The sequence below is a fragment of the Ambystoma mexicanum genome, chromosome 10, assembly GCF_040938575.1.
Source record: "Ambystoma mexicanum isolate Mex_15411 chromosome 10, UKY_AmexF1_1, whole genome shotgun sequence".
Lineage (NCBI taxonomy): Eukaryota > Metazoa > Chordata > Amphibia > Caudata > Ambystomatidae > Ambystoma > Ambystoma mexicanum.
Genome location: NC_090932.1, coordinates 119,773,862 through 119,792,285, shown reverse-complemented (window position 1 = coordinate 119,792,285; position 18,424 = coordinate 119,773,862). Strand labels below are relative to the sequence as shown.

At 46.7% G+C, this 18,424-nt stretch overlaps 1 protein-coding gene across 1 annotated transcript in view; it reads left to right on the top strand.

Annotated features, from left to right (window-relative positions):
- LOC138491215 (scavenger receptor cysteine-rich type 1 protein M130-like) overlaps positions 1 to 18,424 on the top strand; it is a 1,027,000-nt gene that overhangs the window by 358,924 nt on the left and 649,652 nt on the right. Inside the window, exon 2 of the mRNA XM_069617602.1 lies at positions 1,374 to 1,507. Within this exon, the coding sequence (XP_069473703.1) occupies positions 1,374 to 1,507 (134 nt within the window). The remainder of the gene's footprint in view (positions 1 to 1,373; positions 1,508 to 18,424) is intronic.

Here is an 18,424-nt window from a genome sequence, read left to right as displayed (position 1 = left end):
AGCAGGCCCTACCATATTAGTCCTTATCCTGGCTTACACTCGACGTAACAGTCCCAAAATCTGATGAAAACACACAAATTGGGTATGGGCGTGCAGGTCATGCACTCAGCAACCACAAAATCCAAAAATTAGACCCGGATCACCTTCTCGGTCCGAACCGGAGCTCCGAGATGTTCTGCGGCCTCGTATGCAAAATGGCCGCCAGCCGCGTGTGCGGTCAGCAGCCACGGCATGAAACGAAACGTCCGTGAACGCTCCGATCGTTTAAAAAAAAATTCCGGACGCCTTTCACCGCCGGGCCCGGGCATCCGACATCACTCGTCGCCACTGTTGGGGGTCTGTCCTTTGCCCCCCAGGCGTGCCCGTGAGCCCCCTACCCAATAGAGCTCACACTCACACTTCCGTCAGGTTCGGGCTCCCCGGTCGCTCTATCGCTTCCGGGAACGCCCCGTTTAAGCCGCACGCGGCGACGTGCAATGTCACGCCGCCGCGTGCGCAGCCCTTACGGGGCAACGCCACACTTCCTGGCACTAAGTTTTTCGCCCCCGGATGCCTCTGGGCCTGGCGTGCGCTACAAATGAAATACAAATACAAATCAAGTAATGGGCAGGTAAACACCTGATTGGATGAATGCTCTACAGGCAGAACATGGCAAACTGAAGCAGTGAGGTCCTTCGACCCGAATGCACAGACTACACGGTCTGTTGCACTTTGGCCAAGTTGGTTTCCACAACCTTCAGCCAAAAGTAAAAATGGTTACACTGGAGAAATGCATTATCATTTTTGTGCACATGTTAATTTAGCCCTTTTCCAGTCTTCTCTAGTAGAAGAACCTACTTCTCATAACATAGTAATGACCCGGGCCGCACTGACCCCATCCGCCTTGCTTCGCTCATGAGACTGCACTCAGCCTTTTGGTTTGGGAAAACGGGGACTGATCCATTTCAAATCAATGTCCACACTTTGAGGCGCCCCCTAGTTCATGGAATTCCTTCATGTTGTTTTATTGTATCCATGTTTACTTGTGACCAGCTATTTTCCAAATGTAATGTACAGTTGCTGCATGCTTTCCTTGTGGGGCCACAGGCACTGTTTATGTAAGTGGTCCTGGTTCAAGATAAAATTGTGAAAACAAATCCATAGCAGGAATAAACCAATGCATTGATGTGTTATCACATGTACTTTTGTATAGCAGGAGCCACTCTGTCTAGTAGGAACCCCTTTGATACTGAGAGCACTGGGGCTAAACAGTTGTGATACCACTCTTCCACCATAAGGCCTTCCATTGGCAATGGACCTGGGCATCATCATTGTTTAGGAATGGTGCACTTTAACAAGTAGCTTATTGTCTTCTTATTTTTGCTATCCTCTAGGTGTGGTGGATGTTGTTGCTGGGCTTTCCATTCAAAGCTCTTTGGTTCATCTGGACAACAACCAAACTAAAGCTGCAAACACGAGTGGATGTGAAGGGCTTGTGCTGCTGTCTCGCAATGGAACTGAGATGATGGTAAGTTCACAATATTGGTAAAAGAAGAAAGACCAATTTCATAACAAAGATTCGAGTGTTTGGTGCCACTTTATGACTAACATTTACTGCGTATCACTCTGTATATGATTGATGTCCTCTCTGCCCTTCCCACTTTGGAAAACTGAAGGATTTATCAGTCACAGTGAAAGGGAGTCATTTGGGGGCTGGGTGGGGTCACAATCAATTTCTAATGAACACAAACAACTAGTATTCTCTTTAACACTGGTGAATCACTCATTATGCATTGAATGACAGCACAGCCAGTAGTGATGTGTACATTACACAATGTTTGATTTTAATATTTATGGTGCACTGTACAAATGGCAGTCAAAAATGCAAAGAGGATAACTAGCAGATACCAGAGATGCGAGGGGGCATTAGTAGGGTGAGGTGGTCTCAATTGCCAATGGCTTCCTAGATGTGCTGGATCTTCGGTTCCTTAATGAAGGGCAGGAGATATGAGGCCAATATATATATATATATATATATATAATATTGATATGTTTATTTTAATTTATTTAATTGGTTTTTATACCGTGCCTAATACTGTACCTGAGTTCGGTTTTTAAGCACAGATCCGAGATTCAAACCTCTGTTGGTAGCCCCTGTGCTAGCGTCTGTTCACTGAAGAGTCCCGGTGCACGGCAGGAATAGGTTTGTCTTCTTGTTCTTTCCTTCTTGCATTGCTTATGGTGTAGTCTACTTAAATTGTGGCTTCAGGCATTGACCCAATCCCCTCGAATAATTATTCGAGGGGATTGGGTGCTCCGACGTATTCCATATCTATGACCGTAATCACGACAGCTGTGCTGCTTCGGAAAATCTTTCTGCGTCGATGACGTCGATACGCCGTCTTCAAGTACCTCCTCTGATGGCTGACGTCATCGGATGATATAAGTACGACGCACAATGCCCATAGCCTCAGTTCTGTTTTTTCCGCGAACGCATTCGCTTCGGAAATCTCAGCGCACCTCGACTCTTTGGAGTTTCTGTTCTTTTGGTTCTTCGAACCTGTTCATTTGTGAAGTTTATCAGGATGTCTTCCTCTTCTTCCACCCCAGGTCCGGGATTCAAGAAGTGTGGTGACTGAGGTTCCAAGATGTCGCTGACGGACTCGCACGACGTCTGCCTCTGGTGCCTCGGGGAGGCCCTCGACATGGATAATTGTGTTGATTGCCAGTCGCTTACGTCCAAGGCCTTGCGGGAACGTAAGAAGAAGCTGTCGGTCGGTAAGGTGTCCAAGCCCCGGAAGTTGACATTTCAAAGAAGGTAGCAGGCGCTCCTCTCCAGGAAGAACATGGCATGATAACCTGTTCTGAGATGAGAGTTTGCAGCCCACGCTTTTTGCTCACTGTACCTTTCACACATGGGAAATATCCATTTGCATATCAGTCTTTGTCCCGCCCACATGGGCAGTCCAGCACCAAAATGCTATGGCAATTCCTCTCTGAACAAGAGTACCAAAAGCAAACCCATACACGTGTTTCAGCCTTGTTGGGCCTCCTCAGTGAGGTGAAGCTGAGGTTCACTGGGCTTTCGACGAACGATTCGAGGGGAGACCCTCCGCATCGTTGTCGTAACTCTAGGGGCTCTCGGTCCCGGAGTGGGTCCCGCCACTCCTCTGCCTCTTCGAGGCACTCACGGATTCGCCATCATCGGTGGCCTTCCCCGTCCTCATCTGAGGACTCCGCCCATCGGCGGGTTGCTTATCCCACCAAGCATGCAACTCTGGAGGAATAGGCTTCCTTTGGTAAGAAAATGTTGGCGATTCTTGAATCGCAGGGCACCGGTCCGTCCGCGCCTCCGAGTGGGGTCGGGCGTGACCGTACTAGAGACAAAGCTCATATGCCTTCGGGCTCAGGTGGTCAGCACGATTCTCGGGAAAGGTCCCACTCGGACAAGGGGAATTGTTCTAGTCATGCCCGTTCCAGGTCCCGGTCCTCGAAGTTCTCGAGCCCGTGTGCACCTGTGAAGTCTTCGAAGAAGACGTCGCCGCCTGTGGTGCCGAGGTCGTCGAGGGGCTCTCTCGAGGCTCCGCCTCCAAGGAAGTCGTCGAGGAAGACGTCGACGCCATCGGCGCCCAGGCTGTCTAAGGAAACGCTCGGGGCTCTGCCCTCGAGGCCTGAGTTGAAGCCGTCGATACTGTCGGCGCCGCACTCAACGTCGACGCTGATTCACTCGACGCCTTTCGAGGCTGTTTTGTCAGAGGTACCCTGTGGCACGGTGGATCCCCCTAGAAAGGCTCTGGCCAAGGCCAAACATGTCTTTGTCCCCCATTCTGTACCCACTTTCCACCATCTGGATTATATTTCTGAGGTGGATGAGGGTTCTGAAGATGGGATGGTTCCTGATACGGTGCTAGACGAGATTATCTCTGGACATAGCCAGTTTGAGGACCTGCATCAGTCGCTGCACGACGCCACTGGTCTGGACACCTCTCTGGAGGTTGAGTTCTGTAGGTCTGAGTCTGGCACCCATGCCGAGCCCTCGTACCGGCACCTTATTTCGAGGGTCTCTGAATACTTGGGGTGGTCTGCTCCACCAGGGGATTTTCTGCAGGATGACCTGACGGATATCCTCGACCAAGGTCCACCAACTGACCCGGTACTGCCGTTCCATATGGCTCTACAAAGGAGGGTGGTAGCGGCTTGGACTGCTCCGGAGAGTCTCCCGGCAGTGGGCAAGTCTTTGCCGCGAAAATACCACCCAGCCAGTAGCGACCCCTGCTACTTGACCACGCCCCCCACTCTGGAGAGTTTGGCGGTGCAGGTGGCTACGGCCCCAGCGAAGCAGGCATCGTATCCTACCATCCCTCCTATAGGGACGACAAGCGTTTTGATGGTTGGGCGAAGAAAGTGTTTTCTTCAGGGTGTATGGCTCTTCAGGCTGCCAACTCCATATGTGCCTTGTCACGTTTCACGCACACTCTGTGGAACTGTGTATCCTTAGCGGCTGAACATATTCCCGAAGGGGACGAACGGGATGGTTTTCTTGCTATGATACAGGATGGCAAGGATGCCATGTGTGAGCCCGTTCAGTCGGGTCTGGACATGGCGTATTGCGTCAGCCGGTCCATGGCAGCGAGCACCGTAATACGCAGGTTTGCGTGGTTGCGGAACTCGGGGTTTGCTCCTGATGTGCAAGCCCGGCTCCTCAACATGCCCTTTGATGGTGTACATCTTTTTGGCAGCAAGGCTGACGAGATCCTTCAGAGGTTGCAGACCTCAAAAGCTGCAGCAAAGTCGTTGAGCGCTGCAGCTCGCCAACCTCTGCCTTTTCGTCCTAGGGGACAGCAATGGAGGGGAGGTTCCTTTCGTTATTACTCATCCTTTAGTAAAGCGAGAGGAGCTGCTAGTCAAAGGGGCCACCATAGGAGTGTCAGCGGTGGAAAACAAGGTACTCAAGGTGCCAAGGCCGCTCGGACAGTTGCCTCTTTGCCCTCAGGCAACGCCGCAGCCGCTTCTGCTCAGTCATGAGGCCCATGCTTTGCCGGTGGGGGGGAAGGCTGGCGCAGCATCTGGTAGAATGGTGGGCCATTACTTCAGATGTGTGGGTTCTGGAGATCATAGCCCACGGCTACTGTCTTCCCTTTCGGCAGAGGCCTCACGACAATCCACCTGGGAACCTCTCTTTGAAGAGTCCGGATCCGCTCCTTGCGCAGGAAATCCAATCCCTGCTGGAGAAAGGCGCCATAGAACTGGTGCCTGTAGCGGAAAGGAACAAGGGATGGTGTTCCCCTTATTTTTTGATTTCAAAGAAAGACGGGGGATTGAGACCCATCATGGACTTGCGCGGTTTGAACAAGCTCCTTCAGAAGGACAAGTTCAAGATGGTTACTCTTTCTCAAGTCCTCCAGGCCCTTCAACTTCAGGACTGGTTGGTGTCTCTCGACATCTCGACATCAAGGATGCTTATTTTCATGTGCCGATCCATCCCAAGCACAAGAAGTACCTGAGGTTTGCAGTTGCCGACTCGCACTTTCAGTTTCGGGTCCTGCCATTCGGATTGACCTCCGCCCCGAGGGTCTTCACCAAGCTCATGGTGGTGGTGGCAGCATATCTCAGGACAGGGGGGATTCACGTCTACGCCTTCCTGGAGGATTGGTTGATCAGGGTGCGCTCTCCAGTACATCAGAGCAGTGCTCGACACGTCCCGGGGGCAGTGTTTTCCTCCCCAGGTGAGGGCTCATTATATTCAGCAGATGGTGCACAAGTTTCAACATGCCCAGAGTCTCCCAGCGTTCGAGTTCTTGAGGTTGCTCGGCCTCATGGCATCCTGCATTCTTCTGGTGCCAGAGGCCAGGTTGTGGATGAGATCTTTTAAATGGGCTCTCAAACTCCAGTGGTCAGTCCTCCGGCAGGATGTCGGACCCCTTTCAGGTGCTGCCCTCGGTCGCCCGGGACCTTCTGAGTTGGGCCGTCGAAGGCAATCTGATGAAGGGGGTTCCATTTTGGCTTCCCTGGCCAGAGGTGACGATCGTGATGGACGAATCCCTCACGGGATGGGGAGCTCATGCCAACGAGCTGACAGTCAGCGGTCGTTGGTCTCTGTCGGAGTCCAGACTCCATATCAATCTGTTGGAGCTGAGGGCCATCAGGCTTGCCCTGAAGGCTTTTCTGCCAACTGTGCGAGGAAGGAATGTCCTGATCCTGACGGACAACACAGTGACCATGCACTACCTCAGCAAAAAGGGGGGGCAGGGTCACTTCCTCTGTGCAGGGAGGCAATGCAGCTCTGGTTCTGGGCAATCCAGCAGGAGATTTCGGTCTCGGCAGTTCATCTGGCCAGAGACGAAAACGAGACGGCAGACGCTCTGAGCAGGCAGAGCGCGATCTCTCACGAGTGGGAGTTGGCTCAGGAGATTCTCCTGGAGATCTTCGCCCTTTGGGGGACACCTCAAGTGGATCTCTTTGCCTCCAGTGTCAACCGGAAGTGCGAATTCTGCTCGCGGGAATTTCCTACAAGAGGAGCCTTAGGAGACGCGTTCGTGGTGGAGTGGTCATTCCCACTGCTGTATGCATTTCCTCCAGTCCCCGTCGTCCCGCAAGTGCTGCAGAGGTTATGGAGGTTCAGTTCCCGGATGATCCTCATTGCTCCGGCATGGGCCAGGAGGACGTGGTAACCGGACCTTCTCGACTTGTCCATCTGCCCTCCATGTCGTCTTCCCTACTGAGACGATCTGCTCTCATGGGAGGGGGGGTCAGGTTCTCCTTCCAGAGGTCAGATCCCTCAACCTTCATGCTTGGCTTCTGAAAGTTTGAGGTATAAAAATTGGGACCTCAGTGAAGACGTGATGGAGGTGTTGCTTTCGGCCAAACGGCCGGCAACGAAGTCCCTGTACCGTTGCCGTTGGAGAAAGTTCTGCAACTGTTGCAGGGTTAAGAATGTGGTTCCTTTTTCATGTGATATTCCTGTGGTTCTGTCTTTTTTGCTTTCTTTTGCCCACAAGGGCCTGCAAGTGGGTACCGTTAAAGGTTACCTGGCGGCGCTGGCTATATTTAAGCGCTCGTCTGAGGAGTGTTCTTATTTTAAAATCCCTTTAATTTCTCAGTTTCTGAGAGGGCTCACTAATGTATTCCCTCTGTCACCGTTCCAGGTGCCCGGTTGGGATCTGAACCTTGTTCTTAAGTTTCTAATGGTTGCTCCCTTTGAGCCTTTGCATTTTTGTCCTTTGAGAATGTTAACCCTTAAAACTGTATTTTTAGTTGCGTTCACTTCTGCTCGCAGAGTGAGTGAGTTACAGGCACTTTCAATTAAGCCACCCTTCACTGTGTTCATAAGGACAGGGGTGTTCTTTAGAGTTCGTCCTTCCTTTCTTCCGAAGGTGGTGTCAGAATTTTATTTAGTCCAGAATGTTATTCTTCCGGCATTTTATCCACCTCCGCATCCTGGTAAGGAAGAGGAGAGGCTCCATAGGCTGGATCCTAGGAGAGCTTTAAGCTTTTGTTTCACAAATGTCCCGGGTCCGAGTGGACGATCAACTCTTTATTGGTTACGCTGAAAGGCGTTTGGGACAAGCTGTTACTAAGCAGACTTTGTCTCGATGGATAATCTTGGCAATTTCTGAATGTTACCGCTTGGTTGGTAAGGACCCTCCGGTAGGCTTGCGGGCCCATTCTACCAGGGGTATGGCTGCTTCTACTGCCCTGCAGAGGGGTGTTCCTATTCGTAACATCTGTGATGCAGCCACCTGGGCTTCGGTCCATACTTTTGTACGTCACTACTCCCTCGATTCTATCCGTGGGCAGGATCTGGCCTTTGGCAAGGCGGTCCTTTACTCTGCAATTTGATTGGGCATTCTAAATTTCTATATTCTAAATTCTTTCCCCACCTCCTTACATTGGTACTGTTTTGGGAGTCTGTCATAGATGTGGAATATGTCAGAGGACCCAATCCCCTCGAAGGACAAGTTACTCTCTTACCTGGTAACGTTCTTTCGATGGGATGGTACGACGATGTATTCCATATCGCTCCCTCCCTGCCTTCCCCGCTACAGAATTACTTATGCGATTGCAGCTTACATTTCCGCAAGGCTTTCTGTGGTCATACTGGCAGTAGTTTGGTGCCACATGTTCTGGGAAAAAACTACAACTGAGGCTACGGGCGTCGTGCGTCCTACTTATAACATCCAGTGACATCAGCCGTCGGAGGAGGTCCTTGAAGACGGCGTATCGACGCAGACGCCGAAAGATTTTCCGAAGCAGCACAGCTGTCGTGTTTACTGTCATAGATATGGAATACTTCGTCGGACCATCCCATCGAAAGAACGTTACCAGGTAAGAGAGTAACTTGTTCTTATTAGGTATGGATTACTAAACTATTGGTAATTTTGTGCTACACCTGAGTAATATATTCAATAATGTATGACACATAATATATGTAAAGAATGTTTACATATATTACGTTGTTGTTCATGTCCAATCTGGCCAGATCTGTTTCAGACACTAATGATAGGAAATAACTTTGAGATGAAGTATGTTATGTGAGCGTTCTGTTCAAAGTCGATCTGTGAGTGTAAGACAATCTCACTTGATTCTAAATTGAGAAGGGATCAGGGCAGGCGTAAGCACTAAGCAAGATAGGCACTGGCCTAGAGCGCAACAATAATGTGAAACCATTTCAGCAAGAAATGGTGATTTACTCTCTTGTATTAGTGTTTTCACTGTTAGTCTGTCATCTTCACCTTCCATGTATGTGATGATTACCACAGGGTTGGTAGTAGTACCCTGAGGAGCATCTCTGCTACACAATACAAAAGTAAGATGGAGCGAAAAAAAAGCTAGTGAATTGGCACTATCTGCATGTCCGCAACAACAATTTAGAAAATATCGTTCCAGCACTTTGCAGTCCAAGGCTGAGCAGTTAGTCGGGCAGCTGTGTGAAGGCCGTATTAGGCAGGGGAAAGCAGAAAGCAGAAAATCACGTTTAAAAGAGTCTCTGCTAGGCTTGGTGGTGCCACTTTCTGCCCATCAGGAGCCTCAGAGTGTTGGGGAACTTCAGACCTGCAACCTGTGCTGCTAAACTGCTGTTCCTACTTAGTCTTCCACAGCCTGTCCAGCATATTTGGACATTCTAGCAAGCTAAACCAGCGACTTTCACATTTGATGACATCAGCGGGCCATGCTCTCAGTGTGAAAATCCACCCGGTGAATAAATTTGCGTGGGGCTAACAACTGGCCCAGGCCGATTGAATACACCAAACACGCACTGTGTATCCACATACAAGAGGCAGAGTGAGGGCCATGCAGAGGAGAATGGGCTGGAATTTACCAACTGTGACAGTGAATATTGTGCTTTTCTGTCTGTTAGGGACAACGTCAATGCACTTTTTGTAGTAATGCTTTCTCAACTGCCAAGCTTGTGCACACCACTCGGCTAAGAGTGAGTACAGAGGTCCGTCAAATGCTGTATTTAATGGCGATAACAAGAGGTATCCGGGACAGCATCTTTACTTGGACTACATCTCGGATCATCTGAAAAAGACGCTGCATAATAACTTGCTCCATTTTTACAACAAGACCAATTTTTTCAGAGAAATTACTTGAACTAAGACCCTGTGCTAACCAATTGTGCAGTAGGAAAGACTCTATATCATGTGTGTAATAGTTAATTGTATTGTGCATTGGTTTTACAAAAAAAACACAGATGATCTTAACCATAAATATAATATGGAATTATACATATTCCTGATAGCCAGATAACCAACTCTTCATTATTTAGTCACATCATGTGAAGCAATACATTAAATATATCAACTACTAGCCGACACATGTTTTGACCAAAGGTTCTTAAGGCTAAAATATAAACCTAATTAAATTGCATCCCTCCTTATTGCTGATGCACCAATTTAACAAATACAGCATAATCTTTGACTCTCTTTAAAACACCATATTGCATAACATAGGGTTAAACGGGGAGAGAGGTAAACATAAGAAAGACCAACAAAAACACAAGAAAAAACCCATTTACATTTCTTGCATTTTTGACCCTTGGTTCTGGTGGAGAACCTCTTCCATTATTGTTCCCATTATAATGTGCCCTTCTACCCAATCATGCTATCTAATCATAATGTGACACCATAGTGTCATATCAATGTTAGGTATCTATTCCTGATTCTGTATTTTTCTTCAATAATCCATTGTTCTGTAATATACATAATCTTTCAGGCCATTGTTATAGGATGAGCCATCAAACGTGGTTAATTTGCCATTGTTGCCCTTACCCTGTGCAGTAATTAATTGTGTTCCATACGTAGGCAAGTATCTAATGCTTTCATCATATGGTCTCGTCACAATTGCTGAAAAACAAATCGCATTGGATGTGATTTGAATGTCAAGGTTAAGTACTTGCCTTTAACCTAAAAGCAGAAATAACTGCAACTATTCACTCATTCTTCTACGTGGCATCTGATGCAAAAGATACTGGCATTAACGTGTCCATCTGATATCATGGGGTTGCCCCAATTATTCATACCCTACAGCTTTCCTTAGTCCAATGTGAGTAAGAATCCATAATTCGAAGTACAGCATTCAAATGTTTTATTTCCTACAATTTAGTTCTAAACCAATATCTGATTCTAGTTAGGTCACAAGTGCAGCCCTTATTCAACAAAAAAATGCTTTTCTTACCTTAAGTTTCTGGCTAAATCCAAGAACACCGGTCGTCCCGCATGTATTTCAGCACAGCCGCCATTTTGATTTTGCTTTTATTTATCTGAATAGCTGAATTCAACCATTCCGTGCACATGACGTCACTTGCTTATTTACAATGTTATGAAAAGAAAGCCAGCAGGCAGAACTCATTGTGCCACCTGCCCTCTTTAATTACACATTTGGGTTGTCCTAACATTATAGAACTGCTATTACCCTTTTAACTATGTTGTTTATCTGATGCAACTTAATAGAATCATATGTATCCGGAATTTGTAGTAATGCACACTTGAGAATTATGAATCCATATTTCAATTAGAATTACAGTGGTCACATTCAGCCATGCTTTACATGCGCTTCTTCATACACTTCACAATTCAAAGGCATCAGGAAGGAGGGCACAGACAACCAATTCCAGTTTCAAAATAATCAACTTTATTAACTTAAATGTCAGGATGGAGAAATGCCCTACTTACCTATGGTAAGGTGCAATTTCCCTACCTAAATGAAATTAAGTAAAGACTGAGTCAAATAGTTCAATTTAGGAATCTGTCTGTGTCCAAAACCTATGCTTTCCCTCACAACTATAACCATACAATGTATAGGATGTCAGTAATCAAAAAGAAAACGGTGTTCGACACAAAGTTCTGAGCTTCTTCCAGCTTGCAGACCTCTTTTAGCTCCCTTCCCCAAGTACAAAATAGTTCAACAAAGTAAAGTCTCAAAATTCCCTTTCTACGAAATAAAACGTAGTAGTCGCTTCAGGTCTCCCTTCCCAAAGTTCCAAATGTCGCAATTCCGAAGGAAACAGAAAAAGGTCATTGACTTCAATCGAATAGTTAGACTTTGTTTTCAAATGTATAGTTCAGATAATTGTGTAGCTTTTCCACAGGTTGAAAATGTCACTGAAAATCAGGATTCAATATCCTCTGTTTGCCTGTTCTTTTCACATGCTTTTATGTTGCAGCATACGTGATTCTTGCCACACGCAATCACTTTGATCTCTCTGATGCAAGATATTTCCTTTTACATTCCCGTTGACATAATATTGAGCAAATGTAACTGTTTGTTATATTTTAATTGAATAGTTCAGTGTTCAGAGACTTTAGAAAACATGTTTTTTGCCACACTCGACCACTCTGATGCAAAGTATTTCCCTTTGTTGTATTTTTAACAAATATAGTTGTTAGTTTGCCTTTAATTGAGCAACTCGCTGACCGGAGATCTTCAAAAATGTGTTTCACGCTACATGTGAACAGTCCAATACAATGTATTTCAGGAAACATTTCCGTTCACACACGCGCACCGGGCTTCTCAAGCATTAAAAACTCACTGGTTGCTTTGAATGCTTGTGCTGCCGTGCAGATCAAACAGCCTTCTACCTTCTGTTTTGGGGCTCCAGTTCCTGCCCCTCAGACACTCCTGAAGTGCTCCTCCGCTCCAGGGGAACAAGCAAGTTGTATGGAAAGGAACAGGGCAGCCTTCCTGCACGACTCTTCAACTTTCCTAATCTGCCCCAGGAAATCTCCACTCCCACACCATGCGGTACAGTCCTCAACTGCCTGCATTGACCTGCTAGTCCTGCTCCTGTCAATTCCCATCCATTTCCTCTTCCACTGGGTTGGGCTCCATTTATACACATGCAGCCCCTTGGCAGGCTGCAGGTGTGGATGATTATTCCGCCCTGCCTGACTCTCATTAAAAGGTCATGCCTGACCATTACTACTCTTAGCAGGCATCTTCATCTTCCCAGTACTAGAGTGCTAAAAGAGCATAGTCTGTATTGCTCTTAGTTGCCTCTTCTGCATCCCAGTACTGTCAAGGGTCAATTGTTGAGAAAATAGGGCAACTGACTTGCAGTAGCCCATAAAGGTTGGGGAAGGGTTGGATTGGTTGTCACTAGGAAAAGGGAGATACCATGTCTCGCCCAAGGGTACCCCATGCTTTTACCCCCGCCTTCTGGATCTTTGAGGCTTGTCTTTTCGCCTGATGTTGTTCTGACCAAAAGAAATGGGGTAACAATATCCCACAAAGGCTTCTGGGACTAGGGGTTTATCATGTTCTGGAAAAGTGAAATATTGCGTCTGCACCTGAGGATATGTATTCCCTTTCCCTAAGAACCTTCCACCCAGGTGATCCTCCCTTGCTTCTCCGCCCCCAGGGTTGAGATCCAATAACTATGGCCTTTCACTGGCCATCTGTGCAGAAGATCTAAGGGAAGTAGATGTGAGGATGGCCTCAGGTTTCTGACAGCTCCTGACAAATTACACCTAGAAACAGACTTGCTATCGGAACATGCAGTACTTCCGGTCTGCACTCAACACAACACAGTAACGTTATCTTGCGTATTCCCTCTCTTCTCTGTAATCTAGCCCACCCATATCCCTCTTCATACCAATCAAATGGCAGTGCTGTGTGATATAAATCTCAGTAACATTAGATAATGTTTTGGGCCTTGCCCTTTTTGTGCTTCTGTCATTAAAATGTTGCTGTTTCCACCCAGCATTTGTCAGATTGGTGGTTCCAAATAAGAATGTTCCTTTTAAGTAGCCATGCTCCGCTCGGAATAAAAGACAAAGTTCTGCTCACTCACTGGGATTTGGCAAAGTTTCCACAAAACAAAAAGGTATTTGTCTCCACACTTAGGGTCAATATTTCAACATCACCTCTCTTCCTTGAAAAACACTCTTCCACAATTCTTCTTGATCAACAACAATGTTTTGTCAGAGTGCATCTACCACAGTTCAGCAAACACATAGGTGGTCTTGCCCCTTTTTTTCTTTGCAAGCTTCAACCACAATACAGTACTTCAATGTCTTCTTCCCGGTCCACTAAGCTGCCAAGACTACCACTAATAATTCCTTTGCTTGTATATTCGACTGCCAGGATAAAAACTCATACCACTACAACAAGTAATCTTGAGATGTATAACTACTTCTGTGCGGATACAATACACATTGGTGCCGTTTGTTCCACTGATTTATTTGCCACGTGCAATCCAGGTTATGTCCATCTCCTCTGTGATACATTTCACAAAGAGGGCTCCTCTCCTTCTACTTTGTACTACTTTACCACCTCTTAACTGCTGACAATGTCTTTGTTATACTTACCTTCTTTGGCTTAGCCAATGCCTGTTCATGTTGGGCTCAACTATTGCCTCTTCACTCTGGGAACAATGGTTAGTCTTTCTGCAATATTGTTCTTTCTTTACTTTGCCAATGTTGGTTATCTTATTTCTGAAGTATTGCCCCCTTTTTACTATGACAATGCGGGTTCCTATCTTGGTTCAATATTGCCCCATCTTTGTTTTGGCAATAATAGTTGGAGTGTCCCGGGGGTTACCATATAAAGGCCAACTCGCTGGTCTCTATGCGTCCACTTTATCCGCTGCCACTTTTGCTTCTTCTGTTGATTCCTGAAGGTTTGGCAGCTTCAGTTGTATTCCCACGGCCTGCACCATTTGGGAAGGGAGCCTATCTTGCCCCTTGTGCACTCAGGTGCTCGCAAGCCATAGGGACAAGGCACACAATAAGGAGAGCTTCCCTTCAACAGGACAGCTTATAAAAATACTGCTTCCTGCAGCGCTGCCTCTGCATTTCAGGTTTTCAACTTCAAACACCCTCTTAGGACCGACATCCGACTCAAACACAGCGGCTCCTCTGGCAACTTTGTTTCTGTTCCTGCAACTGCGGCTAGCAACAACTTCTACTGCCCCAACTTATTGTTCTAATGGCCCACACCTGAAGGAGATTTGAATATTGAAAAGTCCAGCTCAGGTGTGGGTCATTAGAACTACTAGACTGCATATTGCAGTTCTGTACCTTTGAGCCCCTCTTCCTTGTCCCAGTACTTAGGGCATTGTGGGACCTGAAGTCCCCAATGTTTGGGTTCCATTTTGTATCACAAATTTCAAGTCCAACCTTATTTAATTCACTCTGTTTATTGAATACACCTTTTAAAGAAAGATTTTAGAGGAGGAAATGGTTTGTTCTTGACTTCATTGTTCAAATCTAAGGGCGAAGCATAACGATCAGAAGCCAAGGTATCAAAGCTCTGATTCTTATATATTGTTCCAATGTTGATCATAAGGTTTCTTACTACTAACAAGGTCGGTAATTTTGGGAAGGGAACCCTCACTCTGGCAAGCCATTAGATATTCTGGCATCACGGAAATCTCCCCCTCTGTCGAAAATAAATGCTGTGTCTCTCCTAACAGATTCATCCCATTCCCCTTGGGGGCCTTCTCCTACCAGGTGATCCAGACAGCTAATACCACTGCCAGGGTTAGGATCAGGTAGCGGCTGCCTTCCCGTAGGCACATGGGAGGAGAATTTAGGCAGGGAATCTGTGAGGACTCTGCAGGATTCATCACATACCCTTGCCCTACAGACCTGGCCTCCAGTTCCAGGTTCTTTTCCGACCTGTAACCAATCTGCCTGCCCCACATTTAAAGATGGTTCTTAATTGTTAAATTCCACACTGGACCCCCTGAGAATGTCTCCTCTTGTACCCAAGAATTTTGGGGAGAATAAGAAAAGAATGGATCTACCCCCAAGCATAAAAACCAATATACCGCATAATATCAAACATCCAGTTTGAACCATGGATCGTCACTGGTCGACACCAAAAAATTGTAAAAGTTCAAATAATCCTCTTTTACAGCTAGATAAGAGGAATTTATTTCCAAATTGGTGATAAACCATCTAAAGATGGCGCACATAAAATATCACCCACAAGTCCGTCTTTGAACATATTTGGAATCCCCGACCGGCGCACAGGTAAGATTCTGGTTCAACAATTATTAGTCCTTACAATGGATTAGGAAGTACATGGGAAACACCAGGTACCATAGAATACTTTCTCTTTGCAGACTGCAGAAAACGAGAATGTGGATGAGGCGCTGATTACAGCTAATACGCACTGAGATTGCGACCAGAAAGGAAAGCGCACAGATCGTAATATATAAAGAACACAATGCCAGTCAAGCAAATGAAGAGGTATGAACTTCTTTGGCATACAACTGGCACCATAAACCACAGGAAATAAACAGTGTGCTTTTCCTAGGTCAGTTTGACTGCCTGAACATCCGATCACGCATAAGACCACCGACCTGCATAGGGCAGTAGATTAAGATACGGGACTGCATCAAAAATTTAGCTTGAACAAAATTTAACAACAAGAGGTGGGCACGCCCATGCCAAAGATAACGAGTGTGCTTAATGCTATTAAATCTTGGGGCTGAGAATTGGGAAACAGCGCTATTATGTAGTGTGGCTCTGCGCGGTTCTCTGTGCCTGTGCTGTACACTATACCGCATGATGGGGCGGTTAATAAAGTTTGTAATATTAGGATGATTACACATTTCTAATGTTAATACATTCATGTACTATTTGATATAGAACTACAAAAGTCTAGCAGTGTTTCATGCATCACAGAACATCGGTTGAATACATCTTACATGGTAGTAGATGGATAACACATGAGGTAGCATTAGGTTTGGTTGTGTACTCAGGAGCATAGAAGCAATACGTTCAGAGGTGATGGTACGTTTACATTCATGTTCATAACATTTTAACCGTGTCCCACTGTATGACACATATATATTCTCAGTAATGTTTTTCTCGCCTTCCGTAGTACATTAGCAGCATTCGTTAGTTAGCACTAGGCGGGCTGTATCAAGCCCATTCATTGTATCTTACACAGGCTCAGGTTAGTCTTGCTTTATTAATACTATACACTTTTATCCCTTTCCCAACACTAGCATTATAATCGTTAGGCTTTGGTATGCGGTTATCACTTCATTTGGGGAACATAGGCAGGGGTTCATACAAGGAGGGTATTGACACCATATATTTTAAATGTTAGGGGCTAGATGCTGGGTTGGGGCCTGTTCTATTAGGATAGTTTTTGTTATTTTCCAGACTTGAACCGCGAGTCTGGTCACTTCGGGGACAGTGATGTACTGCAGAAGGTAAATGATACAGTGTTTGTTCTGATACTCGTTCGTGTCTGGTTGCTCGTGAGAACGGGCCTTCAGCGGATCTACCATGGGGTGGAGGCGCCGGGGGAGTGTATGGCTCCCTGTGCACAGTGAGCGGGGGCCAAGCTGCAGCTTTCGTAGGCAGACTGTCTCGTTGGGGTCTAGGTCGCTACTATCTAAAATGGAGTCTTGACGCTCCCAAAATGGAGTCCATGGTCTGTTACAGTGCAACTCAATTGGCCCTGTGTGTTGATCAGCAGCCACCCCGTCACCTGAGCACAGGTGTCGGGGGGGCTTCTGATGAGCCACGAACCTCACGTAGAGGGGGGGGCATGTCGGGGAGGGTGTCCCATGGACCTATCCTCCCATACATTTCCCCCCCTTTCGTTACTTGAGTAACGAATACTGTAACTCGCCCAACCTCTGGCGCTCTTTCTCATTTGCAACAGTCTCATCCCATGCTGGGGTGCCTTTGATTGCCATCCAAGCCCTACAAACCTCCTGCAGGCTCTCCCCCCTCCTGGCATATTCATCTGGTGTGCAGGTCATGTATGTACGTCCACCCATACTTCTGTATACCACTCCCGTTCTTTGAGCTCTTTTATTGTGGTATGATATAACCTATCTACCATGTACCCATCATAATATAAAGGCACCATTCTATACTTTGGTTCAGGGTCCTCACCTGTTTGTATTTGAGCTTCCTGCATGGTATGTGCCACTCCTCTAGTGTTGCCCATTGTCACCATCATCATTGTGCCATTAGGCACTGCATTTGAGCAACATCGAAGACCCAGCTGGCATACACAAAAAATCAAAAGTAAAAGTAAAAATACCACGATAGGCATCAGCATTTTGACCGTCAATCCAAGCCATGATGGTACCCAGGAGAAGATGTTGTCGAACCAGGTGCTAGCGTTCGCTCCGCCTTCGGTTTTCATTTGTTCCCCCAGGTTGTGCACTGCTGCGATACCATGTGACAGTGTACCATTATCTTCGTCTTCAGAAGGTACAAATGTGCAACATGCGCTCCCCATTTTTCAGCAAACTCCGCCGTCCATCGCGTTAACACGTCTAGGACATACCTGTTCTGCATGGTCATCAACCGCAGGACTCTTAGCTCCACCTTTATCACGTTAAACCCTTCTTCAGTGTCATTAGCCAGCTGCATCAGATCCCTGCATTGTGATTTGGAGCCATTTTGCGTTTGCCCGCACCTGGATGCTTGGGACGAGGGAGGCGAAGAATGTTTCTGCAGAATTAAATAGCCAGTACTTGTCTGGAATCTGTGCCAATAGTTCTGAAGATGCTTTGGCTATATAGTTGGATGATCTTCGCTGGCTCGATAACACATCTTGCACATTTCCTGGGGACAGGGCATACAGTTGCGGTTCTTCTGTTGGCTGGGTGTTTTGTTCACGATGGGCATCTGGCACTCCTTTCCCCCCCATCAATGTGTCTCTCCGGAATTACCATCAAGGCTGAATGCAACGTTGCCAAGGAACATGTGCCCCTCCAGGATTGTGGGAGGTCCAAGTACGCCTGTTTGTCGCAGACCCAGTAAGTGTCCATGAGTGCTGCGGTTCCTTTCTTCGTGTCTGGGATAGTGAGTGTCCTGTTACAGTTCTTATTTACACCCATTGAGTTTTTCCCTTCGCCATGGAAACACAGATCATATGATATTTCTTTCTGCAGTTTGAACGGCTTTTTTATGGCAGTCACCCAGGTCAGTTTCATGATGTGTTCTTTCCAAACTGGTGTGCAAGT